Below are 11831 nucleotides of genomic sequence, written 5' to 3' on the forward strand. Positions count from 1 at the left end.
CTCAGTGTGTAACAACACACTTTGCTCTCTGCAGTCAGCTTTGCATTCACTCTGTTCCCATGTTTCTAGATACAAACACTCCACAGTCGGCCGCTGCTCTCTCTCTGTCTCTGCACCTTGCGCTTGGAATGAGTTCCCTCTTTCACTTTGTCAAACCTCTCCATCCAGCTCTTTCAAGTGTGGCCTTGAAACCTACATCTTTCCAAAATAGCTCCTTTTCCCATCCCTATTTCCAGTCTGCAGTGTCTTCATTCTTCTTTCTACATGTATCTTTTACTGTTGTCTTTCATCCCTTTGGTTCAGAGTTACGCATGTATGTGAACATTTGGTGTGAAATGTGCTTTGATTTGTCTCTGCACATGAGTCAGTGCTCTCTCTCTCTCTCTGTATATCTATCTATCTATCTATATCTATTATATATATGAGTATATATATATATATATATATATATATATATTAAAGACATTCATTATTACTTCTTTTTTGTAGTAGTAGCAGCAGCAGTAGTAATAGTAGTATGATCATCATCATTTTTTTTCTTTTTATCACTATCATCATCATGATTATCATGATTATTATTATTATTGTTGCTGTTATTCTTATCATTATTATAATTACTATTATTATCATCATTATTATCACTGTTATCATAATTATCATAATCATTATTATTATAATTAATAGCATTACTATCATCATTATCATCATCATTACTATCATTATTATTACTATTACTATCAACTCACATCCATGACAGCAGAGGACCTGATCTTGGTGACCTTAGGAGGTGGGGGGTGTCACTGCCCTCCATGTCTCCAGCCAATTCAGACTGGACAGACAGTGACCTCTGGTCCCCGCTGTCCTCACTGACACACACCTCCGCCTGGTGGGCAGCGGTCACCTCCCCCTGGGACTGGGGGGTGGAGGTCACTGGGCTGTCACTGACCGTGTTGTGTTGGCTGGTGTCTGTAGCCATCACTCTGTCCTCACAAGTGTGGCCGGTATCTGCCGGACACTGACAAGATGGGGCTGACACTGACCCACTCATTGCTGCGTCTCCTGAGGGGGGTGAGTGCTCAGATCCATTCAGGGTTTTCCCACCGTCAATGACCGTGCATGTCCTTTTCCCGTTCTCACCCACTGGGGCTGTTTTCTTCCCCGTGTCGGTGACAGCAGCTATTTTTTTCTCTTTCTCTGTGACCGAACCTGTCTTTTTGCTGCAGTCGCTAAATGCGCTCAGTCTTTTTGCTACAGTCGCTGAACACGCTCGGCTTTTTGCCACCGTCACTAAACACACCTGTCTTTTTCTCGCTTTCACCAACAGCAGCACCTGTATTCTTTCCATTGTCAGCGTCCGTTCTGGCGGTCTTTTTTCCTTTGTCACTGGACGACCCTGACTTCTTGCTGCTGTCCCCCCCTGCCTTGCCCTTGGCGCTGGCCTTGCGGCTGTCTCTGGAGAACATGGAGGTGAAGGACCTTTTGCTGGAAGGGGACTTGGAGCTGGACGACTTCCTGGTGAGGACTGCAGGTGGACTGACAGGTGTGTGGGGCGCCGTGTCCAAGGTGTGGGTCTGTGTTCCGCTCTTGGGCACAGGGATGGAGGTCTCCGGCACCTTCAGGTTGGGAGCTGTCACCGTCACTGCATGCAGCTTGGGGGCGGTGTGGGGGGAGTTGATGAGGGTGGAGGAGGAGGTGGTGGAGGAGACGGAGGAGGAGGAGGAGGTCCTGCGGACAGGGGACCTGGAGGGGGGGTGGGGGTCTGGGGCGGGCTCTAGGAGGATGGGGGTGGGCTTGGTCACCCGGAACTCCTGCTGCTGGTCCCTTTCTGCTGAGGGCGTTGGCTTCTTGGGGGTCTGCTGGTCCTTGTCTGCACAGTCACACACTGCTGTCATACAATACACCCACTATACACAGTCACACACTGCTGTCATACAATACACCCACTATACACAGTCACACACTGCTGTCATACAATACACCCACTATACACAGTCACACACTGCTGTCATACAATACACCCACTATACACAGTCACACACTGCTGTCATACAATACACCCACTATACACAGTCACACACTGCTGTCTGGTTCATGTCTGAGATGGTCATACAACCTCTTGACCACGTCGACAGCTCATAATATCTTGGTGTGAACATAAGAAGTGACCTCAACTGGAAAGATCATGTAACAAGAGTCACCAACAAGGCCAACAGCATGGTAGACTTTCTGAAAAGAAATCTGAAGACGCCCAACAAAACCATCAAAATCAATGCTTACCTAACCCTTGTACGCCCACATCTGGAGTATTGCTCATCAGTTTGGAGCCTGTACAAAGCTGGCCAAAAGGAAAAGATTGAAATGGTGCAAAGAAGAGCAGCACATTATGTATACAATGACTATGGTTGGACCATCAGCGTAATATCCATGCTGCAAGAACTAGGATGGGAACCCCTTGAATCACGATGAAACAGGCAGAGGCTAACTTTCATGCACAAGATCGTTTATAGTACTGTGGACATCCCTCCAGACAAATTCCTCAAGAAAGGATCCACCAAAACAAGATCAAATCACAGACACAAGTTTGCTCACCTCGGTACCTCCTCTGACCCATACAAGTTCAATTTCTTGGAACGCCCTGCCTGCAACAGCAGTAGAGGCTCCCTCCTTAGTATCATTCAAGAGGGAGCTCAACAAAATCCTGTTGCCTGCTGTAACACGCTGCCCCGGAGCTGAACTCAGGGGTGTGCGGTTGGGGTGCTGAGGCTGCTTTAGACCCTCTTCTATCCTTTTGTTGTCCCAAATAGATCTATTTTTATGTTTTATCTTACGCCTCTGCGCACACAGGTCAACAATAGTCAATGATGACAGCTGACCTTCTAAACTGAAGACTGAAGAAGATACAATACATCCACCACACATAATCATACACTGCTGTCTGGTTCATGTGTGAGATGGTCATACAATATACCCACTTACAACACTTACACATCTGTTTGTCTTCATCTGTCCTGTTCTGATACTTACCCACCTTTCCATCAACATGTGCTTGAGTGTGTATCTGCGAGCACGCACTCATGCTTGAATATACACACATATATATGCATGCATGCATGCACACACACACACACACACACACACACACACACTCACACATGCACATTCACATGCACATGCCTACTAGCACAAGCCTGCACATGAATAAACATGCAAGCCTGAAGAATGCACAAAAGTAAGCATAAGTCTGAAAAGCATATCAAATACCAGTTTGAAAAGTTGGCGAATATAAGCCTGAAGACTACAGTGAGTGTTAGTTGAAGACTATAATGAAAGCTACTGCAGTTCAAGAACTACCTTCAGTGTAATGTGAGCATTAGTCTTTAGAGTCTGGTGGGCACTGGCCTCAGAATATGGAGAACAGCAGCCTAACTAGTGGGGTACAAACAGTCATTACATAAAAAAAACCCAAAAAACTTTTAACAACAGACATGTGGGATGCAGCCCACTGATGCAGCGGAAGAGAAAGAAGTGAGTGCTGATTCCAAGAAAACAGTAAGCGCTGAATTATGATGTTGACAGAAGGAGAGTGAGTAGAAGAGATGGATTTATACACAGGTAAATGGATCTGTTTCACTGTGATCCACATTTCCCCCTATTTCCAGAGAAGAGAAATCTTTTATTTCTTCTTCCTCTGCAGTCCTGGGCTTTCACTCCTATCTATGAGTGGACTTAACTTGTAGGACCACCATTTAGGCAACCATACTCCATTCCTGTGGGTGAATCTGTCACCAAACACTACAACTTTTTGAGGAATGTGACACGAGATTACAAATGCCTGATGACATCAACGGTCACATCATCTCCCTTGGAAACTACCCCCCTCCACTGCTCACCTTCCTTGTCAGAGGAGAACACAGTCCTCCATCTCTGACCTCCCCATATCCATATAAAATGGAGGAGCATGGCAGAATGGTTAAGATGTTTATATGCCAATACAGTCCATGAGGGTTGGGGTTCAAATCCTGTTTTCATCTTTTCTCCCAGTATCTAGTCATTCGGAAGAAATGATAAACCAAGGTCCCGTGTGCAGCTCACACTTGGTGTTCTGCAAAACAACCCATGGCAATGACAGTGTTGTTCTGTAGCAAAATTCTGCAGAAGAAATCCACTCCGAGAGGTACATAAATATATATACATGCACTCAAGGACTGACTTAGCACATTGGGTTATGCTGCTGGTCAGGCATATCTGCCTAGCAGACGTGGTGTAGCGTGTATGGATTTGTCCAAAAGCAGGGACGCCTCCTTTTGAAATTGACACTGAAACTGACACTGAAACTGAAACTGACCTCCCCACCCCTGCACCACTCACCTTCCTTGTCAGAGGAGAACACGGAGTCCTCCATCTCTGACTCGGAGGGCCCCTTCTGGCCGCTGCTGCTCTCGCTGCTGGTCTTGCGCCACACCAGGTCCCCCCTGCGCCGCCCCCCCTCCTCCTCCCCGCCCCCCCGGCCTTGCAGGTTGTTCTCTGAGGCTGCCAGCACCGCCAGCGGGGCGTCACGCGGCGCTCTGTTCACCGCCTGCAGGCACACAGAGGGTGCCACTGCCCCGTCTCTACTTCCTCTTCACACACACACACACACCTGGTACTAGTCCGGCAACTAGCACTTCTTAACATGACACTTTCTATGTCTTTCGCCTTCAGCAATACCCGGAGAAGTAAAACAGCTGCTTGAAAACTCAACAGGATATGGTCTGCTGGTACTGATACGTGACATTGTCTTCCTGTATCGTTACATTAGAAGGTCCTTGTGTGTTGTTGTATTGTGATCCCTTTCAATGCACTGTCATTCTGAATCGTCAGGTGTCATGGTCCTTTTGTCTTGTGACATGACACTGTCTCTCTGTGTTGTTACATTACATTATCTTTATACACTCTGTTGTTCTGTGACACTGTCTTTCTGTGTAGTTAAGTCACACTGTAGTGATATGTGACACTGTCTTTCTGTGCAGTTAATTTACACTGTCTGTGACGTTATGTGACACTGGTTATCTGTACAGTTTAATACACTGTCTGTGGCATTATGTGATGCTGTCTTTCTGTTACTTTAGTTACAATGTCTGTAGCGTTGTGTGACATTGTCTTTCTGTGTAGATAAGTTACACTGCAGTGTTATGTGAAAATCTCTGTATCGCTACATGAAACTGTATTATTTTATCAGGGCATAATATATATGTGTGTGAGTACGTGTATTGCATGTGCATGCTTTAAGTGTGTAATCTCTCCCAGAAAAAAACAACTTTCATACTTTTTAGTTTTCACCGCTGCCAAAGTTTCTGTCTGCCTCCCTCCCCCTTTCTCTCTCTGTGTCTGTCTCTCTGTCCAGTCCATATAATATGCTTCCCTTGCTATAGTACTCATCTTCCATTACTGCTGTGTATTTGCCTATCTGTATACTTGTGCATCCTTATATTATGATGAGTGCGTTTCTTATATCATTATATGTTCTAAACATCATGCAGTGTACAGTAGACCCTAAACAGGGATGGTACTGGATGAAAAAAGCACACCAGTGCTTATCTGTTATCCTCGGAAATAAATAATTCTGTCTTGTCTTGTCGTGTCTTGTCTTTCTCTGAATCATGTTCAGCAGAAAGTTACAGGCAAACAAGCACTAACATCATCAAAAGTTCTATTTTCAAGCATTCCTATCAAAAGTTCTATTTTCAAGCATTCCTTTCTACCAACTCAGAACACAAGACAGAGCAAACACTGCACTGACACAGAGAAAGGAAGGACACTCCAGGAAAGAGAAAGTGAAGAAATATACTACAAAACACCTACAGCCAGTTAGACAAAAGCATCAAGAATCACAAGCAATGTGACACAGTTTGATAAGAGCTTTCCCTCTTTAACACAACCCCTATACATGCCTGAAACAGCCGGTGAGTTCTAAATAGCTGAGTTTAAACTGCTCAATATAATGCACAAGACAATGTTCTTTTTTGCTCTGAACACATGCACATGGCTGTTGACATGCACATATATCAATGTACAAGCATGTGTGATGCACATGTACAAGCATATAATTATGCACATCTGTGCAAGAGGACTGCCCCTGGCAAAATTCTAAAGAAAACCCACTCTGATACTGACAATGAAACAAATGCACTAGCACACACACACACACACACACACACACACACACACACACACACAAATACACCCACCATCACCACCACCACCACTATAACACACACACCACCACCACCACCATCACAACACACACACACATTGAAACACACACACACACACACACACATACACACCACCACCACCACAACCAACAAAAGCAACCAAATATTTTTTTAATGTCCACACAACAATCACACCTCATCCTCCATGAACAGACTCATTCATGTCCTTCCTCAGAAAGACCCAAGAAAAAAAAAACCTTCACACACACACACACACACACCAGACCATCCTACAGTGACAAAGGTCTGCACCACTGAAACAATGACACAAAGGGCGATGAAGAAGAAGATGAGAGTGTACACAAACACTTCACACCCTGCAAACAGCCACTGATTAAGGCAGTGCTTCATTCTCTTCCTTCTTCACACATCATTCTTTTCCTGTCCTTGTTCCCAGCAGTTTCATTTTCACTGTCAAAGCAGAGGCTGACACCAGCCACTCAAAGCCCTACCACCACCACCTCCTTCATGACGGGCACAACAGCCGAGTTTTTAAAGCATTGGACTTTCAATCCAAGGGTCCCAAGTTCAAATTTCGGAAATGGCGCATGGTGGGTAAAGGGTGGAGATTTTTCTGATCTCCCAGTTCAACATATGTGCAGACCTGCATGTGCCTGAACCCCCTTTATGTGTATATGTATGCAGAAAATAAAATACACACATCAAAGATCCTGTAATTCATTTCAGTGTTCCATGGGTTATGGAAACAAGAACATACCCAGCATGCACACCCACAAAACCAGAGTATGGCTGCCTGCATGGTGAGGTAAATAAACAAAACAGTCAGATGCGTAAAATGTTACATGTTTGTCTGAGTGTGTATGTGTGAGTGCCTGAAATCTGATTAAATGACACAGGAAATGAATGATGAGCACCCAATGGCTGCCGTCAGTCGGCCCTACCCAGGTGGGCAGCCTGCTGTGCAAATGATCCTGTTTGTAAAGCGTTTAGACCTTGGTCTCAGACTGAGGATAGGTGCTACCTAAGTATCCATATCATCATCATCATCATCATCATCACAGTGTGTGACTCATTTACAGACTACATTCTGTCATATCAGGGCTGGTGACATATCACAGACAAAAAAACCTGCTCTAAACCATCATGTTATGCACATAGTCATGTTCAGTTTCAGATAAAAATGAATTAGTACACAAATCAATATACTAAATGCATGAGAAAAAAAAACCCTTTTGTTGCTGTGAGTTCTTTACGTGTGCTGAAGACATGCTCCACACAGGACCTCGGTTTACTGTCTAATCTGAGAATAGTACCTAGACCACCACTCAAGATCTAGTGGAAGAGGGATTAAAAATCCCTATCTGATGTGGGAATCCAACAAACTTGCAGACACTTGACTTGTAGCCAGTCATGCACATTTCTACTAGGCCACTGCTCAATTTTAAGCAGTCTCTAGAAAACTGAGGCCTTCCATCCTGTATCTGTATTATATACATATGATCAACAGCTAGTTCTTCCATGCATGCATGTGAGCGTGCATATGTGTGTGTGTGTGTGTGTGTGTGTGTGTGTGTGTGTGTGTGTGTGTTTGACAGACATGTTATTATGAAACACTTTAAGAAGTCTGAAAGTACTATATAAATGCATTACATTATCATTATCATTCAGATATATTATTGTGAAGCACTTCAAGAGGTTTGAAAGTGCTGTATAAATGTATTATCATTACTATTATCATTATAATCATTATCATTTTATCATTATCATCATTATTATCATCATTTAATGTCCTACTTTAGCATCCTAAATTCCTGGAGCTGAATTTAGGATGCTCAAGTGGGACTTTACCCCATCAACATTATCATAAAATAAAAACAACCGAAGTGCTACCTGTGTTTTAGGGCGAATGACCGGGTCATCCACCATGAGTGAGTTACGTTCAAAGGTGGGCGACCCCCCGCTCACAGTGGCTCTGCGCTGCTTGGCATCAGGCATGACCGGCAGTGTGTACTGCGGCGACTCCGAGCCAGACCGGAACACGTCATTGTCCGTGTCGTTGCCGTCTGCGTCGTTTGTGTCCGATGTGTCTCTGAAAAGGATGATAAAATAGATAAATAAATAGGTAAATAAACAGATAAACAATAACCATCTTTGCAACACATCATTGTCCGTGTCGTTTCCGTCTGCGTCGTTTGTGTCCGATGTGTCTCTGAAAAGGATGATAAAATAGATAAATAAATAGGTAAATAAACAGATAAACAATAACCATCTTTGCAACACATCATTGTCCGTGTTGTTGCCGTCTGCGTCGTTTGTGTCCGATGTGTCTCTGAAAAGGATGACAAAATAGATAAATGAATAGGTAAATAAACAAATGAATAAATAATAATCATCTTTGCAAACTGTTACTTTGAAATGTGTCGCAATTGCCAAATGTGTCAAAAAGTTGTCTTTTTGCTGTACTAATATGGTATGCAGTATGAAAATGTTATGGTGATGAAAAGCGATGAGAAAAATGGAAGAGAAAACATAACCTTCTATGCAAGGGACAAAAATTTTAATAATGAAAAAAAAAAAGCCAAAAAAAGCCAATAATAATAATAATATACATGTACAAAAAAAAGTTGATGACGATGATAATGACAACAGTTACGATAATAACAATAGTGAAGATAATAATAATAAATACTACTAAAATGATATTGAAAATAATAATGATAATTAAAAAACAGTAGAAAATAAAAACAATAATCAAAATAATCATAATATGTATAATCATAATCATGATAATGATGATAATAATAATCATAATAATACTAACAGCAATAATAACAATAACAACACTAACAGCATTTACATTTACATAGCCCTGAATTTTTTGTGCTGTGACAAATCAAGGCACTTCCACACCAGTCATTCACATGCACAGCTCTGATTCAGAGAGGTGAAAAATAAGGGGTATGAAAGGGAGAAGGCTTACGAAACTGTAGGCCAGAAAGAGAGAGGGGTGGGGGAGCAGCTCTTTTGGAAAGAGGTAGCTTTTAAGGTCACACTTCCTAGAGCTCAGGTGCAGAGATTTAACAAAGTGAAAGTTTGACAAAGCTCAATCCAAGTGCAAGGTCCTGAGTCAAAGAAGAAAAGATCTTTTCCTTTTTTTTTCTTTCTTTTTTTTTTTTTTTTTTTTTGGTCAAAGAAGTTGAGTCTTTTTTCACAACCCATGTTTTCTTGTTGATCTTCTTCATTTGTAAGTTTTTTATAGACTCATCACAGTAACCTTTTATTTCACCACAGACTGTGTGAAGTGTTTAAATCTGGGAACACAGAAACAGACTGGATCTGAAGCAGATGGTATTGAGTGAGATGGGGTGTAGGGGTGAAGGCAGTGACAGAGAGACAGGAAGGGGCTGACCATGAGATTCACCAATGACAGAAATAATAATGAATAATAAAATGCAGGCTTATATAGTGCAGTACCCCCCATCTCAGATGGGACTCACTGCGCTTTTCAATAAAATACACAAATTTAAGACTGTGTGACATAAAAAAATATGTACAAAGGCAACACAATCTCACGTGACATTGGCTAAAACATGCATATTTAAGACTAAGTAACATAAAAATATGTAAATCAATACAGGCACCATCACAGTCTTAAATCACACAGGAACAAACCACAGCAAAACAGGCACATCACATTCAAAGTAAAAAATAAGCACTAACTAAGGAACCAGCATCACAACAACAACAAAAAACAAAACAAAACAAAAAAACAAAAACACACCAAAAAAAACAAAAACAAAAAAAAATCACCACAAATTCATACAATCAACACAAAGAGCACAACTGGCAATAAGATCACAGCAAGCATATGCAGGAAAAGTTTCAGTGAGAAAAGTACAGTTTCAAAAGATATGTTTTGTGTGCTCTCTTGAATGCGGGTGTTGGGGTGTAATGGAGGTGTGAGGGTTGTGAATTCCACTGTTTAGGTGCAACGAAAGAAAAGGAACATTCGCCGTAAGTTTTTGTACGAATCTTTGGAACAGACAGCGTGTGCATGTCATTTGAAGAACGGAGTTGTCTGGATGGTGAACAGACAGAAAGTAGATCCAAAAGACAGACAGGACAAGTATCAGTGAAGACATTGTGACAAAGGACTGAGAGTTTGTATTGTATTCGTGCTTGAATGGGGGGCCAGAGAGGGGAAGCATGTAGGGGAGTAATGTATTGACGTTTCTTAGCTTGGAGAGTAAGAATGCTGAACATGACACACATTTTTGTATTGGTATTGTACTGCACTGTATTGTACTGCATTGTATTGAATTGTATCACATTCTGACACAACTGGATTATCTATGTGAAGTATGAGCTGCTCTCCCCGAGGAGAAAGCCTCACCACAGTGCAGTGCCTACCATGTTTGTTGTTTTGTTGTTGTTGTTGTTTTCAATTTTTTTCTGTCTGCTGGTGTACTTGGTTTACTACCGAATTCTGGGAACACATACATTTCTTTCCTTATCTTTCACAGTGCCAGCATCACATGGAACACACAACAAGACTCTGGATGTGTGGTATAAAGGACTAACCTCATCAGCACCACTTCATTTCATTTTCTTGTCAAAATTGTATTGTAAAAACTGGAGTTCCATCACACTTAATCTGACATGTAAAAGAGAAGAAGGAGAGAAAGCCAGAGCAACTGTACAGCTGGAGTGGGTAAATGGGTTCCATTGTGCTGTATTGTACCCACTGCATTGTATCATATTGTGCTCTGTGGTATTGTATTGCAGTGTATTGTATATCATTACATTACACTGTGTTACATTGCATTGTACTGTATATCATTATATTGCACTGTGTTACATTGCACTGTATACCATCATATTGCACTGTATTGCATTGCACTGTATTATAGCATGTTGTTCTGTTCTGTATTGACTGTATTGCTCCAAACAGTGCTGTGCTGTGCTGAGATATATTCTATAGCTTTCTTCTCTTGACATAGGCATAACCACCCTCCTGTTCCGCCTGCCCCCCATCCCCCAACCCACCATCCCCGACATACACCCCCTTAACACACACACACACACACACACACACACATGCACTCACACACAAACACACACACGCACACAAGCACACACACACACACACTCTAACACCACATACACACACATACCCACCCTTACAGTTACAGCCAAACACAATACCCATTCACACATGAGAGATTCTCTCTCATTTATAAAAGCACCCAGAGGGCAGAGTTACACAAACAAATCAGGCGCTTGAAAGGGAGCTACTCCATGGTTGTCAAGTGGGTAGACAGAGAAGAGACAGACGACAAGACAGACAGAGAACACTCAGAGAAGAATTGGGGTCACAGCAACAATGTCCAAAGTAACCCTACACTGTACAAAGCTCTTCACACCAGCAGACAGGACTGAGAGCCACCTTCAGTCACCAACTTTAATCTGTTACATTGTTTCTTTGTTTCTTTGTTTCCACTTATCAAAGAGTAACATGAGCAAGTACTCACGCATGTCAGGTTTGTTTTTCTTCTTCTTTCTAAAAATCATAAAAACATCAAAGCTTCAAGGCATCATCACACACACACACACACA

The 11831-nt window shown here is 42.4% G+C and overlaps 1 protein-coding gene across 1 annotated transcript in view; it reads right to left on the bottom strand.

Annotated features, from left to right (window-relative positions):
• LOC143283513 (uncharacterized) overlaps positions 1-11831 on the bottom strand; it is a 67195-nt gene that overhangs the window by 27027 nt on the left and 28337 nt on the right. Inside the window, exons 9-12 of the mRNA XM_076589757.1 lie at positions 8106-8304; positions 4369-4576; positions 1228-1867; positions 747-959 (exon numbers count right to left, since the gene is read on the bottom strand). Coding sequence (XP_076445872.1) covers positions 747-959; positions 1228-1867; positions 4369-4576; positions 8106-8304 — 1260 coding nt within the window. The remainder of the gene's footprint in view (positions 1-746; positions 960-1227; positions 1868-4368; positions 4577-8105; positions 8305-11831) is intronic.

This window comes from Babylonia areolata, chromosome 6 (genome assembly GCF_041734735.1).
Source record: "Babylonia areolata isolate BAREFJ2019XMU chromosome 6, ASM4173473v1, whole genome shotgun sequence".
NCBI classification, from domain to species: Eukaryota; Metazoa; Mollusca; class Gastropoda; order Neogastropoda; family Buccinidae; genus Babylonia; species Babylonia areolata.